The following is an 18,740-nucleotide window of genomic DNA, read 5'->3' on the forward strand; positions in this document are numbered from 1 at the left end:
AGACATCTATGATCAAACAAATACTGGCTTCATTTCCCGGATCCCTGGTGTATTGTCATTGTTCAAGTAGAGATGGCAGCACCTACAGAGATTGTGGATGTGACGTTGTCCTATGCTGATTGAGACGTGTCTTTCCATGCTGACTTCCAAAGAATGCAGCTATTGACAGTTGTTAATTGCCACAGTCTTGAGAGATGATCTGGTAAAGACAACCCAGTGAAGGGGTTTCACAATCCCAACTCTAAGGTGATTCCCATTCTGCATGTCATCGGTTAAACTTGGGGGTCTTCCTGTCCTTGGCAAAATCTGTCGTGAAAACAACTTCACAGCCTTGATGTGCGTACCAATTATGCATGTACAATGTACTACTACTGTACTGGTGGTGCAACCAATCTTGAACCTGGTAACAATCAGAGACATTGGCACAATCAAGAGACAAGCAAGTACCTCAAGAAGATCATGACTGATACCAGGTTATCCCTTTGATATAGACCAACACAGGCAATCAGTAAACAGGATCAAATCCAGTCCTAATTTGACAGAACAGAGAATCCTCAATCAAGAAGGCTTACAACTAGCCACCACAGACCAACTCAGGAGCTTCTCATACTACACTTGAGCCGGACTTGTGGATGACAGTCGCCTCAGCTGTGCTTCACATTGGTATCTTCAATCAAGAAGGCTTACAACTAATCACCACTGATGCACTCCGAGGAAGGAAGTAGTTGCTCATACAGTGCCTACACTTGAGGTCGACTTGTAGAGGAGAAAGCCTTGACCAGAGTATGGTTTTAGCCCAGGACCCTTGGGCTCCATACTGATACAATGCCATCCATTTCAAGACTGATTTATCTTTCTTTTCCAACTCTGGTCTTGTTAACAGAAGACAGAAGAAAACAATATGTGTCAATAGATTTGATTTATGTCTAAATTACCAACACAGCATGTACAGTGTTGTAATACAGGTGAAAAGCATTATGACAAGAATGTAATAAACTTGAATACATATTTCATCTTTTTCCCAAATTCTCTACGTTATCATGCCAAAACAATATATGAGTCCCGTGGGCAAACTGACTAAATACAGCTTATACTATGTCAAGATCATTCGGGCGGTTCAGGTTCATCTGTCAAATATACATGTAGGCCTACTACACATGTATAGTAGGCCATCTGTACAGGAGCCCCAAATGCATCTTCCTTTGCAAAATCCAGCTGTCACCTAGTACATTTTTCATTGACATTCGTCAGGGATGGAATCATGTACTCCAAAAGTGTACTGGTATACCCCATCAAAGTTCATCTATCCCATGAAACACTGCTTTATAGCTATATCTGATTACTCTCAAATTAATACTGGTGAAGAACAACAAAGTGATGGCAATGGTGATGTCTTTCAACTCACCTGCCAATACTATTCAATTGCATCATAAAAGCTCCCACACCAAGGCAGAAGTGAATGGATATACATATGCTAGGTTCCATAAGCTGGTACATGATCAAACTGAATGGTGAACTCGAATAAATACTAGCTCTTCAAATAATAAATACTACACAAACAACAAAACAGAACAAATAATCGTAAAATACCATCACCGAAAAACTCAGATCAAGAAATAAGAGGTAAAAAGCAAATGAGACAAAATTGTCATAAATAGGTTACATAATTCGTCATGACTAGGCATAAGGCTAACATATTATAATCAGCAACAAAACTGGATTAGCACAATACTAAATATGGTTTACAGTACATACAAGACTGTCCATGTAGCAATCAATGACACCTAAATAAAGACTAGCAGCCCATATCTCAACAGTCAGTCACTAACAGACACAATCAATCCAAATGCAATTTAACTGCATTTTAGGTCAATTTTAGAGACAAATAAGGTGGTAACATCACTTCAGGCAGCATCCTTGTCTCACTTTGTGAGAAACTTGAGACACTTTGCAACAAAAAAGACCCCACTAAAACCGCAACTTTCATGATGGTAACAATTTTGCATCCGCACGCTAGACCTTAAAGGGTTAACATTGCTAAACCGATTCATTTTCGGTTCACCCTGTATTAAACTGAAGATATAGGAGACAGTTCAAGTACATCATATATTTCACAATGCTCGTCATGAACATTCGTGATGCCAAACAGATGTGGCCTAGATATAACTGTCATAATGAATAATTGAATCCTCTCGCCCTCATAATTCCAACATATGAATGACACACTGAGATAAGAGAAATTGTGTGGAAATGCACTGCAATTATCACACATACACATCCACTCAGCAAGAGAGGAAGCAAATTTCATCGTTAATAAATAAATGACAAATCAAATGAACAGCAAGCAGGAAATAATTTAGATTTCCAACCTGCTTCCTAAACTAAAGTACACAATGTACATTGTATCCAATTATAAGAATGTAATTGGTTCCACATGACTTAATAAGTCTCTAATAGTTTAGTTGGCACATCCTGAGTCAAAGGAAATGTAAAGGCATAGATCTTGTAGAGAATATGTACAATAGATACACTGCAACCTGTAACAAAAGATAAGACTTTTAACAGCCTAGAGTATTGTGGCAAGGGGAAAACAACGGACAGCCAGAAGACCACAGGACTTGGTCTGTAGGCTGTTTTTGAAATAACACAGTCCTATACAAAAGCCCGAGTGAATATAAGTAGGCATCATGTTTCACTCTTGAGTGTAACAGCAGAATTGCAGAAATACAGAATAACCAATAAAGCATAGTCATCGCCCTCAAGCTACAAATAACATGGTATATGCTTTGACAGAAACGTGAGATTCATTGTGAATACTGAATATGTAGATCTTGTTGTCGAAAAGCCAAAGTAGCATCGCCATTAAAGGGACATGGACTATTGAGAAATAAGAAGGGTCAAGATACATTAACATGGGTCACTGAAAACAACGATTACAATAGATGTCGACTGAACGATTTCTAGATACCAGAAAATTATTGTGCTCATTTTTTACACAGAGCTGAATAAAAATGAATTACAATTACATAATTGTATCAAACGTAACAGTTATTGCACATGCATCTGCCATACTAAAGATCACTATTTATGAAATTCAGCCAATATGGCAATGAAGGAAAAGTGATTTGACTGAAAACTTTGAAATGATTTTATGATGTCTGGAATAGTTTGAAAGGTATGAAGATTGTAAAAAACTATTGCCATGATATTTTTAGAAGAATTTCGGCATTGGTGCAAGAACAATGTCCTAACGGCAATGTGAGTGTTCTATTCTAAAGATCAAACACCCATTCCCACAAAAAGGGAAACCTTTGTCACATATTGCACTCATCCCCCAATTTCAAACCATAGCGATAAAACTAAGCTGGTACAGCTCAGATTCCCTCTGCAGTGACCCCGAGTATATCATAAGGTCTACTTCAGGCTGCTTCACAAAAGTTGCAGATCAAAATTCAAAGGATTATTTTTGCTTGAAAAACCAACATCTCTCATGCCCAAGTTGTCCCTTTTTAAACAGAGATGCCCTCATGAATCGAGTCCATAAAACTTGCACAAGAAATTCCTTTCAACAATGGTAGAATAGTTCATCACAGGTGACTTGATTACTGTCCATTCTTAACTTGCAGCAGCTTAGCTTTGATTTGCTGGTCGTGGTGATGGTTGGCTGGACTCTGGCTGTGTCGGCTGGGCCTGACTTTGATTATTACTACCGGTAGTAGCTCCTGTTCCGTAGACAGTGTCATACGATGGTGGGGGCCCGAATGACTGAAACTGGTAAGATGCCGGGTATGTCTGATAGGGTGCGCCTTCGGCGGTATAGGCTGGAGGCGTCGGCTGAACGTTGCCTTGTGGGTAAAGTGAAGTTTGATTTTGTGCTGGATAGGAAACAGACGAGAAGATTACTTTCATGAAGTCTGCATGTCACAATGTCAATAGATATCATCAGAAAAGACATCTGATCACAAACACATAGCTGGACACCTTGTTGAATTGCCTGTGGTATCAACACTGCAACAGCCTCACGTGGCTATCGGCCGGTGCATTACAGAGGATCTTGCAACAGAAATGAGACGAGGCCAACTAAGGCAAATTTAATCAGGCCGAGATATCAAAAGATCAGAGTACATGTATCGAACAGTGTCAGATTCTGAATATCAAAACTCACCAGCCTACTTGTAAATCTCAGTCTTGGTTTGATACGTGAAGCCATCTGAACCTTAAAACAAGCCATGTTACTTGGTACGATCAGACAGTTGTTCACTGAGACACTTTTACATCATATTTACCTGTTCGCTCTGGTGCAGTCTGTAAGACCACGCCCCTGCTACCTCCACTAATGCCATTATTGGTGACAGTCGATCCACTACCCGACATCATAAACGGACGATGGGCATATCTGTTTCGGAACCAATAACCACCTCCAGAGCAGAACAATAGCACCATAATTATACATAACCTGGAGGGAGAGAAAAACATCAGAGTCATCAGGCTTTCCACCAGGATTTTTTACATATACTGTACAATTTTTTCTTAAAAAACGTCTAGTTGCACATAAAATCACAAAATTTGCTCCCACTGCCATGCGTCATTCCTGATATCCCACCCTTGGGTCAAGTCCCACATCCACCCAGGAGACATGTTCCACAGCCCCCTGCTGGAAGAAATGATGCCTGGTATTGATCATTTAATTCCACATACACACTAACTACTGATGAGTTATTCCCTCATGAGCACTTAACAGTCAAATCAATATTTCAGGAGATCAACGTCGACAACATGACAGGATTATCAGACAGCCTCGTAGTCTGATGGATTTGGGAGTTTTTGAAGAAATGTTAAACGAGTTTCTCTTTGAAATACATTGTGGGTACAGCATGATATTTTAGTAATACGAAATACGTACCAAAAATACCAAAGTCTATAAAATGAAACGACACTCTGACAACAGGCAGGTCCACAGCAATACTGGTTGACGGCACAGCTGAAAGAGATGGAGACTGATGTTAGGACAAGGAGTAATTCGAGAACATTAAAAAATCAAAAGAATTCAAAAGAATTCTGTCCTTGAGTGTTTGACAAAACTTTAATAAGGCAGAACAGCTCTTATAATTTTTGGCGTGAAATTCCTACCAGTATGTCAATGTATGTCACGCCGAGTAATTTTAGTTGCAATAAAAGTGAATACCTCCAACTGTACTCACTAAAAATATTTGGTGTATCCATAACCATTATACCAGCATGTCCGACATTCAGCCTGAAAAAAAGATGATACGGTGAATGACAAGCAGAACTAACAACATGCTGAGTACCTCATGATCTGTCCCAATGTCCTATCTTGGTTACCACGAAAGGTTATTGACAATGTCAAACAAATCCCGACACTCCCAATCCCCGCTGCACGTGAGAGACTGTCCCAAAACAGTGATAGAGGTCAGAGCTTTCCCCTCGGTCTCATCAACAGTGACAATACCTTAGTCCTCACCTGGTAATAGCAAAGTTAGGTCAAGGAGGCCAGGCCTGGCCCGACTTGCTTTGCACACAATGCATGCAGAGATGATGCCACAGACTGTACAGCATGTTGTTAAAGTGCAGTGCGAGTGTGTGACAACGTATGAATGTAATTATGACGTATAACTATAGGCCCATCAACAAGCCAATTTCTGACTTCAAAATACTCGCTTCTCAAGAGGAAGTAGACAATAGTCACGCGATACAATTCAAATCATACCTCTATGAAACAAAGTAATATCAAAAGAAATAAGAAAATTTGGTTCAATATTGCATTAGCCATCGTTTTTTTGCACTATTGCGGCAGAAACTGCCAGAATAAAATTGCCAATATTTATTTCTCGTCCTTCACCTTTTTGGCGAGATGTCACGAGACTAGCTCTTCCATCCACCCTCCCGCTCTTCATTGAAAATGTTATTGCCTCAAACTCAAGAAAGTTATACTATAATTTCATAAAGCTATAAAGAGAACTAATACTGTTATAATACCTTATTAAAGGCAGTAGATTTAGGAATATTTGTATCTTATAAGTCTAAACAAGGCTATTGAAATTTTAGTCGGGGGGTCAATGAAACAGCCATACACAAATGGTTTCAAGATGGCTGTCAGGGGAGAAATTTTGACCCTTTCTTGGTCGATCATTTTCACTTTTACCATTTCTAGAGTACGTAATAACCACAAAAAGATAATGCTAAATGAAGATGAACAAACATTCTATGTGTTTGAGTATTTATTTTTGCTATTTCTGTATGAAAAGCTTGCTATTTGGCCAAATACTGATGATGATTTTTTTGGAAATGATTGATTTGTACACTATCAGTATCACAGTGCATGACTGAGTGTATATGAACACGGAGCTGTAGTGGTACTGTCAACAGAACATAGCCATAGCATGAACAATCGCCAATGAATGGTAGACAATGCTGAAGTGACACTGCGGACAGTACTATTTGTTGGCGGCATGGATGTAATGGAATGGATGGTTGGTTGGTGTCGGACCGGAGTCTGAGTCGAGAGGCCAGTCCTACTTTTTTGGGTTAAAAAATTTACAGTTCCTGATTGGATATGACTTAGTTTGATCACATTTAACTATAAATCCATTAAACAGTGGCGCTTATTTTTTCAATCGATGGACTTTTTTTAGGCCGTGATCGGGGATTGTAAATCCGTTCCTCTGATTGTTTTCTTGCAGGTATCTGGTTATTATTGTGATAGTGGCAGATGTGGCGATGATGAATATTGTTGTGGTTTAAATATATGCTGTACATCCTACATGGTGTGGCAGAATTGGTATTTTTGGTAAGTTCTCACGCAGTCCTGTTGGTCTGTTGGTAAAATCACTTATAAAAGTGTGCTTCACTAAGATTTTTTAATTGTGTTCAATTCATTGATTCTACTTGCTACTGCTATGCTAGTGATACTTGTAATGGAAGCGTTTTATATTTCTTCCCCAAGACATTTTAAGCTTCTCTGCAGTGGCTTTGTAGTGTGATGTATAGGAGCAAACTTGGCACTGATCTGTAGCTACCCTCCTCATTAATTATCAAACTAAATAACCTTCATCCAAAACACAATTCATACATCTTCCTTCCTTTCAGGTGTGGCTTGGTATTTTTCCTGATCATGCTGTCGGCATGTGCCAGCTTCTGGCGCTACCGGTACATGTATTACAGGACAGCTTTGATTGTCCATGCTGGGCCAAGTTATCGCCAACTCAACGATGAATCAGATGATCCCGTTCATCATATGCCACCTGATGTAAGTGGAGTATAAAATCCTCAGCCAGGCTAAGTCTTGAGTCGCAACATGAGTCATGTGTAATACACATTAAGGCGATAGATTGATAAGAATTGTGGAAAAAAAGGAAGACATTTGTTGACACCAGAGTTTTCTATTCAGGCTCATAAAATTCAGGTTTTTTGGCGCTGCTGGTACATAGTGACATGATTCCTGATGTACTTTGTATAATGTATGGTTTTAATTTGAACATCACAGAGCCCAAAAGTTAGTTTATTGATAATATTTTTTCTCAGCCCTCTTCTGATGCATTTGATACCGCTTGTTCTCGTATGCCTGTTGTAAAATGTTGTCATCTTTATTTCCAGGGCAATAACCACGGAATGAGCAACAACTATGCAAAATATTCAGGACAAGCTGCCGGTTACTGCGAGCCGCCTCCATACTCCACCGTGGCCTTGACCCCAAAAGAGCCACCACCGCCATACACAAACTGATGATTTTACGATTTGGGTTTTACTGATCAGGAGCTCTTCAGGAGAGTATCATGACGGGTACATTCATGGAGGGTGATTTGTACATCAATTGGCAGTGGACATCGCTTCTCCTTTTTGCAAACCGCGTTGCATTCGTGTTCCCACTTGACGAGTTCTGGCGCCAATTGATGTATAAACTAGTCTTTTCAGAAATGCAATTTTTTTCTTTTTTCATTTTTTTTTACATGATACTTTCAGTTGAGGCTATATTAACCTTTGGGTCTAAGTATTTGTTCGACTTTCTTTGGCCTTTAAAGTTTTTCAGGCTTGTCTGATCACAAGAGTAATTGCCGCTATCTACTTATTTTTTTCAGTATTTTTTATTTGTGATGCTATTTGCAATTTTTAGAAGGGGAATATCAATTTATATGTACACATCTAAACCTGTCTATACATTATAATCCACAATGGGGTGTTGGGGTGGGACAATGGGTATTGAGGCATTCGCTCCTCAGTTTCGGCAGGGTAGTTATTTCTAGTCGCGAAGATTAAAAAGTTACATGTATTCTTCGAATAGTTGGCATAATGAAAGATTAGGAGTATTTTTCACAGGAAGAGATCCTAATGACCACCCACCTCTGCGTCTGCTTAGGCATTTTGGAGACAACGCTATTGCTTTATGGAATAGTTTCTCTTATGTTTTCTTGTAAATGTGAATAGAAAATATGGTTCTCTCTGACATAAGTGTATTTTCATAAGCAAAGCATGCTGGCAGAGGCTATAGTCATATCTTGATCAGTAAATATGTCACGCTTCCTTTTCAACAGTTCAAACTTAGATTTATCATAGAGTAACTATAATGTAGTTTATTGTCTTATAAAAAATGAAAAGTAAAAAAAATTATGATGACAAGTACTTTTCAGTTAAAAATACGGTTCACAAGAACATAGAAGATTTATATAACTTATACCCTGTTAGTGTTACTCCAAGTGTGCCCACAAAATTCCTCCACTACCTCATGTCGTGGGCAGTTCTCTTTCTAACTATGTCTAGTAATCCTAATGACCTTTGCCTCCTGTTCTTTCAATCATCGACAAGTGGTCCTCCAGGATACCATTCGCCTGGGGAATTCCAGCAAGAATTTAGTTGGAGATGAAAAAAGGATTTCCTCGTGTTATTCAGACCTATTGCAGTCAGTTCATGCATTTCCACTTTCATTACAAATTTATTAATCTAAGTGTATTGTCAATTCTAATCATCATGAGATTGTCAGCTTAAAGGGGAAGGAGATTATTAAAATATCGGGTGAAATTATTAATATCACCATACATGTAGTGGTGTTGGTGGGCTTGGCTTGTTTGATGAGGTACGCCATTATATATATTGATCATGCCATTCCTTGTGCCGAGTGCCCAGCAAAGTCATTGACAATCTTTTCTTCAGAGGACCTTGGGCTAGAATTTTTAAAACCTGAGGCCATGACCCTCCCAAATTGTCTTGCACCCTCAATTTTTTTCCCATGTTTTCCATTTGATATAGCAAGGTCGCATTTTGTTCACAAAACTAATGGCCTTATAATGGGTGCCCGCAGATTGACTAATTTCTAGCCTTGAAGAGCATTTAACAGTTCTTTATTTTATTCAAACATCACTTTTCCGTGTATGAAGTGTTTTTTGGTCATATATTAATGTCATATCAAGTGTATATTCACTATTGGAGTAATTCACTCTGTGTAAAAAGTTGCAATGTTCATTTAATCACTTGCGGTATAGACACCTTATGTTCATTTATGGAATATTTCAGTTTTGTAATTATGTTTAACACTTGTAAACTGCCTGTTGTGATTTTGGGACAAAAATTATTGGTTTTTCAAAGAGGAAGTCTGGTTATGTACAGGAATGTACATGTTGGCCTACATGTAAATATCCTAAAAACACTGAGATAAAACTGCTTTATTTCTTCGAAAATGCTTTGTTCCATATATTTGTTAAGATGGTGGTGATAAAAAGAATTGCCATTGCAAAATAAAAGTTTTAAAATTGTAATTTGAAATATAAAAGAAGTAAAAAGCTGTGATGATATTGATAATCATGTTTGTGCCACATTATTTATGCTATATCCGGAAATCTCAGAAAAAGTTGTTTTCAAAGTTTTATTCAAGTATATATATTCAAATATTCCCAAAATCGAATTAGTTTCTGAACAAATCACACATCAGTCAAAGAAAAGTATGTTATTTTTTACATGAAAAGTGCTCTGCAAACTAGCATTGTTGGTCGGCTACAGAGTGTAGCCCGGTTGCTCAATCTGTATTCGCAGTAATGATGTTATCCAGTCCTAACGCTTCTATTGTAAACAAAATTTACTGCAAGAGATAACACTTAGTTGAGCTAACACTGGTGTTTGTCTCTTAACACCAATTGATTAACTTGACTCAGAGTGTTTGTGTAAAGACTTCTGGCACAAAATCTTCTTTACTTGTTCCACTGTTGTGAAATTTGACTTCACGTGTACATGGGAGCTGTATTTCAGTCTCACTCTCATTGAAGTAAGTAAAAGGTGTTGTCAGCTTCATCAAAGATTGCTTCTGCAAACAATCGGGAAGTATCCACAAAAACAAATAGACATGCCTTGTGGTTTGGTCCCACAACTCATATGTTGTGAGTTCAGCTACCAGGCCATCACCATTTCAGTCTTGGGTGGGTGAGTGCCCATCCAATTGATCTGGATGTGAAAAGACACCTAAACTCTGTTTATGAAATGTATATTGCAATGTCATGAATGTATATAATAAATTGTAATTATTAATGTAAATTAGTTGTGTTAGAATGATTCATTTGTCAGATCAGCTTGTTGTACCAGTCTCGGATTGAGGAGTTGGAATCAGATGTAATCAGTTGCTATATTGCAGTATTTGAGACAACTTCCAAAGCTACTTGACATGTTCATCAGCTCATGTATCTGGTCTTGAGAGGCACTGGTTCTCGACCAAAGAGATTTGAATTTCGCACAATTACGAATTACTTATGTGAGAATGAGCAGTCAGTGGTGACTGTCAACCCATGATTGGTGAAGACGAGGAACAGAGGTCCAAACATTGACCCCCCGGAAGACCAGCAGACAGTTCCAAGTGGCTCTCCTCTTGGCCCTTGGTCTTTCTCATGACTACCATCCACTGCCTTCAGCAGAGAATTCCTTTTAACAATTTACCTTGCATACATGCATGCGCTGGAGACATCCCAGAAAGCATGTTTGCAACAGTGGCAGCACTGCACAGTCCAATACCATTCTGTACAGTATCTTCAGTATAAAATTGTAATGGGACTGATTGCATACAATCAATATATTCATGCTACAATCTATGAAAGACCGATCATGACATTTGATGAAGCCAATCTCCTTTGCATGGTTGTGATTGTTGGTCTATTGGGACAACCTGCCTGCTAAGAATGTCGCAACCAATCATGCCATGTTCTAAATCTCACTGCAAAGGGCACCCCACAGTGCCTTGAAGACAATGACCACACCTCCGGTTGTGCACTACGGATAATAGCTACATTCTGCATTCTTGCTTCAGACCAATTTGTGTTCTACTCTCCAAGACCAAATCATTTGCATGACACTGAGAGGGCATATTTGATCAGTCATCAGCTTTGATTCTTACAGGAAGACATGAATCCTTGTTGGCACATGGAACAATAAAGAAGACAACTCCAGATATTCTCTGTGATAATTTATATATTGTTTGGATAATAATGACTATCATTCAGAAAATATCCTACATGTACATGTATATCCTGAGCAAAGGCTGAATGAGTGCAGGTACAATTTTCCAAAAAGTAATCTCCACTGCAATGCCTATGCTAATTGATCAAATATCCAATAAATAGAGGGTACAATGAGCCACATACATATACATCAACCGAATATTGAAATTAAAGAACAAAATTCCTAAAAATCATCCACTATCATGACTTTTTCTCCTGATTAGAAATCCTATGAGCCCTCAGACACTTTGTCGTACAAAACTTGTAGTCGTAATATTCAAATGGGGTTAGGCCGGTTATATCGGTTCCACAATGCCAGCAGCGACTGAAATGAAAGAACAATGGAGAGCATTTAGTAAACAGGAACTCTAACCATTTGTGCTAAAACAAGATGGGACATCCCGAGAACAGTTTTCAGCCCATTCTGTTATCCCTAAAAAGACCACTCCTCTCTTGACGGCTGCACTAATTTGCCCTCCTTAGAACATCCCTACCAAGTCTGTCAGTGTATCTAAACTACTGCATCCAAGGACCAAATGGATGGTGAAAGACCAAGAGTTCCTGTATTTTCCCGCGTGCTGAGTGACCCATCCTTCATTATGATACTGAATTTGAAATGCTGGGAAGTCAGTGGTGAAACTGTACTTCTCCAGCTTGAACACAAAAGTAAAATCCAGATAAAATCAAATTGTACAGTAGACCAAGTTTTAGTAGAAGAAGTAGTAGGCATGGTCGGAATTAGGACTCCAACACCAGTGGATTGAGGTACGGTATGGCCTGAGATGGGGAAAAAGTCAATTGTTGATAATACAACGGCCAACAGGTCGGTTATGACTAATGAAGGTCTATACATTGTGAATCCAGGTTGAGGCTGAGCCCAGGGTTGTATCGGTAATGAGTACAATGTAAAAAGAACCTTGAATTAAAAGATATGGAAAAATACGAGAGAGAAAACCGACCAGAAAAATTTCTACTGCAGGAAGTTGTTTAACCATACCTCACTGTCCACTAATAGTAAACAAACTACTAGGACAATGACTACATAGAGAAAGAAGTGGAGCAGCCATTCTACGATGTGATAGACATCAAGGAAAATGATATATGCGGCGGTGCTGAAAGGGACAACGAAATATATGATGTTTCGGACACCCTTAAGACTGACAAATGCTGTCCTTAATAGTCAATTGCCCTGATTACAGAGGTCAAGTTCAATGGAAATTACCAATCTGAGACCAAAATTGGTTGGCCTTAATAGAGAGGTGTCCGCAAAGAGAAGTTACACTGTACATGTATATCCAAATCAGATAATGTTAGAGCAGTGAGACAGAAGACGAGTTAGAAATGCAAGCGTAAAGTCAACAAGAGAATGAAGGAACAGAACAGATCAAGGCAAGAAGAGAAGAGAAGAGAGATTATTTTCACTGCCTTTCTTTCTAAGGGAGGGCTGATGACAGCACAAAAAGCATATTGACCCTGCTGGAGGAGCTTCAACCCCAGTCTTACCTCAGGACAGGTCGCGCCCCAGTTTGTTCCTCTGCTTGTTTGACTAGTCTCTTCTCGGCAGCCAAGGCTCTCTGCAAGTCGAAAGAATGATGCAATACAATCAGACGGCCCAAATACACAAACCTATCTTAACTGACATGAAAATCACCACACAGTATTCCTTTTGGTTTTTGTTAAAGCGTGTCCACTGGGAAGTTATGCATTTAAAAAATCTTTTATGTACATGTACTACCGCCTTATTGGTATTTGCATAAGGACTATAGTACATGTACTTGTAGAAGAGATGTATCAGCAGCTAACTAGACAAGACAGGACAAGACGTCAGAATAAACACCCTACCTTTTCTCTTTCACTGAGGTTCAAGTAGCGTCTCTTCTCTCTCTCCTCGGCCTCTCGCTCGGCTTCCTTGGCTCTCGCATTCTTAAAGGAGACAGAAAGAATTTGGAGGTTGGTAGACAACAAGCAAGCAACATAATCAAATGAACAGTTACATGTACACTAAACGTGTCCAAAGTTCTCAGTTTATTAACTGGAAGATAATAGATGGGCTGATGAGTGGGGGAGAATGTGGGGATAGAAATGTCCACATGGTGGCTCTCCAGTCCAGCAGTGACCACGGTTTATAAATCGTCATGGAAACCCGGCCTCACCTTCATTTGCTCCTGTTTTGCCTTCTTCGCGGCCTTCTTTCTCTCACTTTCTTTTGCTTTCCTTTCAGCCTCTTTTTCTTCCGACAGGGGCGCTGGAATCTAAGAGAAGGATGAAAGTGAAGGATTTTGTTAAAAGGGCAAGTCCTTTTCGATATACCACAAGGGAACTTCCAATTGCCATGCAGATTTTGTGGTATTTTTTCCCTAAAGACATACAGTTTATGTTTGCAATTTGTTCATTTAGATAGGACCATCTTTTACTGGTATTTGCTTCCCTTTGGTTGAGTTCAATTAACCTACTGCATAATTCTGCAGACTGCATGTGAGAGCCTGACAGTTTCAAACATTCACCAGGAATCCACCCACCTGTGCCAGTGCGTAGTCATATTTGTCCGGGTTCTTCCCCATGAAGCGACGGAAGACGTTCCTGTTTTCTTTAGACGCCGCGACAGCATATGGTGGTAGTTTGTTCCCATTCCTAGAGGACAGAGAACATGTTATGATAATGCTAGCACAGGACAAACAGTCAAAATGTGGAAAGATGAGAAGATAACGTGTTCCAACTCAAGTTATCATTTCAAGATCCTGGTGCAGGAGATTGCTCGTGACGATTTCTCACTGTTACACTCCAATGCTCTGCCATGACAAGCTGAATTTAAGAATTTAGTCATTATATTAAAGACTGGCTTGCTTACCTCACACATGGATCCGCTCCGGCCTCCAACAGAGACATAATCACGCCAGCCTTGCCCATTCTCGACGACACATGCAGCAACGTCTCCCTGTTTCCACCAAACGTCCTATTCAATATTGCTAAATATCTTTCAGCACCATTTTTGCAAGCTTTGGTCCGAGCTAAATGAAGAGGCGATTCTACATCTCCAGCGACAGGAGTCTCTGCGACTTTATTCCTAAATTCAGTACTTTCTGGCAAGACTGAGTTTTCTGCAACACTATTGTCCCTTGCGTCTTCATCCCCAAGTGATTTTTTCGCAGCACAATCAGACAAAGCCTCCCCACTATCTCCAGCAGTCCTTTCCACATATTCTCGTAAATCTTTCAGCGATGATTCCAGCGAGTTCGTATTTCCTGTCCTTGCAGATGTGTACAGTCCATTTTGAATGTGTTCCAGTTCAGCAGCTGTAAACATAAGAAGAAGAAAATGGAACACAAAAGAATGAACTGGAGTGTAGGTAAATACAAATCACTGGCTTAGGAGTAGTAAGCGCAGCACTCGCATAGCAAGACTTTGGAGGCCTTAAAACAACAGCTAACTCCTCTCGCTGCTAGAAACAGCATCCTCAAACAAAGGGAAACTAGGTCAAGTTCCGCTCACATACCCACTCCATTATCCAGGATGGCAGCAACCAGTTTCCCATTCTGTATCCCGCCATATTCTCCATCCACTTCACCATCGCTGCCAAAATCCTCCTCCTTGTCTTTCTTCTTCTTCTTCTTGTTCCTCCTCTTCGGTTTTTTAGTCATCTCGAACATCTTCAGGTCAATAGTCGTCAGGATCTCCTTGACTGTGAAAAGGTTCACTTCACCATCCAACTCATCATCTGAACTCTCAGCAGCAGCGGCGCTGGCATTTTCTAGAATTCAAATATCAAAATATGAAGGCTTTTTCCAAATGCCAGAAAGCTGCCATGACTGGACTGATCTTGAATATAGCATTACCCGGATTAACACTTTCTCAGCTTTATGTTGTGAAACTTGTTGCCAAATTCCTTGGTGTGCAAGCCTTGGTCAAGTCAATTAACTCGAAATCACTATCAGCATAAGTTCATAAGCGAACCTTTCCTTTTTGCTATAAGCCTCAACCTACCAGATTTCTTTGTGACTTGTTTTATGAATGCTTCTACCTGGGACTGTTTTCTGGGGGCTGGTGCCCTCTTTTGCCTGGTTGGTGACTTAATAATGAGATCCAAGTCCACTTCTTCAGCAAGGCCTGTTTGAGAGAAACATTTGTGTTTATCAAGTGGTGAAGCAACATTAACACCTTCTAAAATACAACTGTTGAAAAGCTTGCAACTAAAACCTAAATTTCTCTTCAGGTAACACTGCATGCAGAAACATTTGAAACTGACGTCCAAAATGGCTACCCAAATGACGTCACTGCATGTTTAAATAGCAAGTAACGGATTCCCAAATACTACTTAAAACTCTTACCATAATTGATCACAGACGAAAGAACTCCATGGACACGTTTTACTTCATTGAAGGTCGGTCGACGTGTAGCAAAAGGTATCATTCGTACTCTAGTGTCGTTCTTATCAAAAGGAGGATTCTTATGACCAAAGAATAGCGCTCGATTGTAGCTTGGGGCTCTCAAGAATATCACTGAACACTTTTTCAACTGTTCTGACCACGACTGCAGTAGGTCTTGTGTCTCCTGCAAGAAAACAATAAAACTGAGTTCAAGATAGAAATCTTACTCGCAAATTGTGTTACCGTCTTGCCAACACCCAACTGGCATGCCAAACTGTAATGATAGCATAGGTTCCAAGAAGTGAATGCAGACACAGATCAAAAACCATCACACTCACCTGGATCAGGGAGGCTTCTCCATATCTCCTCAAACTTGCGCCGGCAGACTTTGGTGCATTACCCTGGCTGTCACGAAGTCCTTGTGCCGTACCTCGCTTGGCTCGTACAGTGTAGCGGTGGAACGTTTTATGCTCAGTTATTTCATCACTGCAAACAAGGCAAGAAACTTTTGGCCGTCAATTGTAACTTGAGAAACTACAGGTATCGTCCCGAGGGTATCAACACATCTCGTGTCATAGCACTTAGGTGAGAAGGCAGCAAGGAAATGACATGGCACTCCAGTTCCAACACAATCATACAAGTAAACAATCTAATGTTGTCAAGGCAGAATCTTCTTACCCAGGAAAATGTTTTCTCACCTGTTGAATATTGCTGCAGCAAAATGGCCGCCAGCTACCATTAGAACTGCCCATTGGGGATTCAATGGTGAGGATTCAGCCAAGGACAGCAAGTCTGCATCAGTCTCGGGAATATTCTGCAAAAGATGATTCTGATCTCTGCGACTCATTTCAGGTTTCTTAGTATCAAAATGTATTGTACATGAAGTAAAGTTCTATTTTGTCAACTGCATCTTATGTTGCTTCAATGCATCAAGACGCATGGTTTCTCTGCCTTTTACAGAGTCAAGAAATACCAGACTGTAGATGGAGATGTTGACATCAAGAGGATTTCTAGGAACACTGTAATGTAGACTCAGCAAGAGTGACTGACAGGACACAAGACATTAACTTACCTTTTTCCCATGGAGTACACACCTATACATGGACAGCAATTCCCCATCTGCATTTTTAAAATAGACCACAGGGGTCCGTCCAGATGACGGTTTAGCCTCTTCTGTCCGGTCGTCTTTTACAGCCGGTACAATCACGGATGGATTCTCGGCATCTTGGTCAGATTCCTCATCATCGGAAGACGAGTCAGATCCTGATAGGCTACTGCTCATGTTGTCTGGATAAAGGAAGACTGTGGTCAATGTATTGTCAAGTTGGCAAAATTATAAATATCGTAATGATGGACACGGTGCCCGTGTTGGATCAGGATTGGCAGCAGTATGTTCAGCATAATCCTGGATGGAGCTGGACTGGCCCATTTTCATTCAGACTTGTTCGAGATATTATGGTATCTGGGTTAAAGGGTTTTGCAGTGAGCTTCATTTTGGATGAATTGTGTAGTTTTTTCAAGAAATTTTGAGAAGTGGTTCTGTTTTGCTGTTAGCATTCTCTTTTCGAATTGGGAGTGAAAAGATCTGCCCGATATTTTCTCTACCTGCGATATCTTCAAAGCCCTCCTCGGTGACCGGCGGTGCTCCCCGAAGCCTCCTTTTCAAGTTGAAGCGATGGAAATCAGATTTATAATGTCGGACCTGCTCATCCCTATCAGCAAACTCAACATTGCAGAAGGAACAACTCATCCGATCAGATATGGCAAGATTCAGCTCGACTGAAAAGAATGGATTTTATTCGTTGAAACTTGTTCAGAACTCAAACTTTAGTCTTTCTGAACAATAGTTTGTTAAACATTAGAATTTGATTTTCATTGTGAATAGACGGACACCTCTTCCATGAAAAGTGAACACGCCAGTATTAAGTCAGTTACCTGTTTCATCTTTGGGCTCCTTCTCTCCTCCCAGTCCTACAGCAGTCAATCTCCTTCTCTCTGCCTCTTCCTTGCTGTCAGTGACTGCCGTCTTCACACATGTCACCAGACTAAGTCCACTCAACTTCTCACGGGCAACTTTCAGGTCACATAAACTGTAGACACACAGCCCAGTGCTCCTCGTAGTCCCCTGGTCCATTGTTCTAGTTCCTTTTTCTGAAACCGATTTATCTGACGATATATTTCCTGGCTTCATCAGTGACCCTTCTCGATGTTTTGACCCCTTACTGATTCATTCAGTGGCCTGTGCCGTCACCCAGAGTTAGGAAAGAGCTTGATTTGTACAATGCAATCCAAAGCTGTTTGAATTATGTTTAATGGAGTTATTCTGTTCGCCTCTGTGCAATGAAATGACCACAGTCACATAACACCTGGACATGGTGCAATCCATTCACACTGATGTGATGGTGATGTCAGTGATGACTCACACCAGTTAAACAACAAAACAAACTGTAGTTTAGGCCAATTCAGAACATCTGCTGCCAAAGTGCTGGGAATAGTTCATCGGTGGTATTAAAGAGTTATTCAACTTTTATCGGTGAATAGACGGACACCTCATATTGAATTTGGCTAAATCACAGGGCTGGGCCAGGCCTCTGATTCTGATCAGGTGATGGGGGTCATTGATCAAAATCACCCATCAAAATAATTTTTTTTCTTATTTTCTTTCGCTGACCCATTAAAAAGATTATAATGCATAACATACTGCAATTTCTTTTAAATATATTGAAAGAACAAAGAAATGCCAGCCCACCAAACTTAGAGGGCCGCTGTCATGGCTGTCCACACTTTCGTCCACAGTTTACACCTACCCGAACAGTCGTGCATGCTACCGAGGTTTTAGTCTCTGCCACAAATATGGCGCGAGTTGGTACCAAATTTTTACCGATAG

General features: G+C 40.1%; 3 protein-coding genes across 5 annotated transcripts; 1 reads left to right on the top strand and 2 right to left on the bottom strand.

Annotated features, from left to right (window-relative positions):
- Nucleotides 1–904: 904 nt before the first annotated feature.
- LOC135500629 (WW domain binding protein VOPP1-like) lies at nt 905–5,855 on the bottom strand. Its single transcript, XM_064792182.1, has 5 exons — nt 5,729–5,855; nt 5,202–5,254; nt 4,904–4,981; nt 4,287–4,456; nt 905–3,875 (listed from the first exon to the last, which is right to left on the bottom strand). The coding sequence occupies exons 1-5, from the start codon at nt 5,789–5,791 to the stop codon at nt 3,631–3,633; spliced, it is 609 nt and encodes a 202-aa protein (XP_064648252.1). The 5' UTR covers nt 5,792–5,855; the 3' UTR covers nt 905–3,630.
- Nucleotides 5,856–6,098: 243 nt separating this feature from the next.
- On the top strand, nt 6,099–10,536 carry LOC135500596 (WW domain-binding protein 1-like). The gene is made up of 4 exons (XM_064792145.1): nt 6,099–6,173; nt 6,702–6,808; nt 7,108–7,267; nt 7,615–10,536. The coding sequence occupies exons 1-4, from the start codon at nt 6,108–6,110 to the stop codon at nt 7,741–7,743; spliced, it is 462 nt and encodes a 153-aa protein (XP_064648215.1). The 5' UTR covers nt 6,099–6,107; the 3' UTR covers nt 7,744–10,536.
- Nucleotides 10,537–11,665: 1,129 nt separating this feature from the next.
- Nucleotides 11,666–18,640, bottom strand: LOC135500643 (tRNA endonuclease ANKZF1-like). 3 transcript variants are annotated; one of them, XM_064792213.1, is made up of 16 exons: nt 18,603–18,640; nt 17,789–18,004; nt 17,459–17,632; nt 16,926–17,140; nt 16,552–16,667; nt 16,192–16,339; nt 15,815–16,037; nt 15,471–15,593; nt 14,983–15,237; nt 14,338–14,782; nt 14,009–14,120; nt 13,643–13,741; nt 13,332–13,412; nt 12,993–13,063; nt 12,487–12,601; nt 11,666–11,814 (listed from the first exon to the last, which is right to left on the bottom strand). In XM_064792213.1, the coding sequence occupies exons 2-16, from the start codon at nt 17,985–17,987 to the stop codon at nt 11,767–11,769; spliced, it is 2,424 nt and encodes an 807-aa protein (XP_064648283.1). In that variant the 5' UTR covers nt 17,988–18,004; nt 18,603–18,640; the 3' UTR covers nt 11,666–11,766. The 3 variants fall into 3 exon arrangements, with proteins under 3 accessions (XP_064648283.1, XP_064648280.1, XP_064648281.1); XM_064792210.1 differs by lacking the exon at nt 18,603–18,640 and having other exon boundaries at nt 17,789–18,454; XM_064792211.1 differs by lacking the exons at nt 12,487–12,601; nt 18,603–18,640 and having other exon boundaries at nt 17,789–18,450.
- Nucleotides 18,641–18,740: the final 100 nt, after the last annotated feature.

The sequence above is a fragment of the Lineus longissimus genome, chromosome 16, assembly GCF_910592395.1.
Source record: "Lineus longissimus chromosome 16, tnLinLong1.2, whole genome shotgun sequence".
Classification (NCBI taxonomy): domain Eukaryota; kingdom Metazoa; phylum Nemertea; class Pilidiophora; order Heteronemertea; family Lineidae; genus Lineus; species Lineus longissimus.

Coding starts and splice junctions, on each gene's coding strand:
- LOC135500629 (XM_064792182.1), bottom strand. CDS start 5,791: ATGGCTAATGCAATATTGAACCAAATTTTCTTATTTCTTTTGATATTA. Junction 4,457..4,903: donor TATAGACTTTGGTATTTTTG/GTACGTATTTCG, acceptor CTCTCCCTCCAG/GTTATGTATAATTATGGTGC. Junction 3,876..4,286: donor GACTGCACCAGAGCGAACAG/GTAAATATGATG, acceptor TTTCCTATCCAG/CACAAAATCAAACTTCACTT.
- LOC135500596 (XM_064792145.1), top strand. CDS start 6,108: ATGGCTGTCAGGGGAGAAATTTTGACCCTTTCTTGGTCGATCATTTTC. Junction 6,809..7,107: donor TGGCAGAATTGGTATTTTTG/GTAAGTTCTCAC, acceptor CCTTCCTTTCAG/GTGTGGCTTGGTATTTTTCC. Junction 7,268..7,614: donor TTCATCATATGCCACCTGAT/GTAAGTGGAGTA, acceptor CTTTATTTCCAG/GGCAATAACCACGGAATGAG.
- LOC135500643 (XM_064792210.1), bottom strand. CDS start 18,044: ATGAAGCCAGGAAATATATCGTCAGATAAATCGGTTTCAGAAAAAGGA. Junction 15,238..15,470: donor ACAAGTCACAAAGAAATCTG/GTAGGTTGAGGC, acceptor TTTGAATTCTAG/AAAATGCCAGCGCCGCTGCT. Junction 11,815..12,486: donor TACTATTAGTGGACAGTGAG/GTATGGTTAAAC, acceptor CTTTCATTTCAG/TCGCTGCTGGCATTGTGGAA.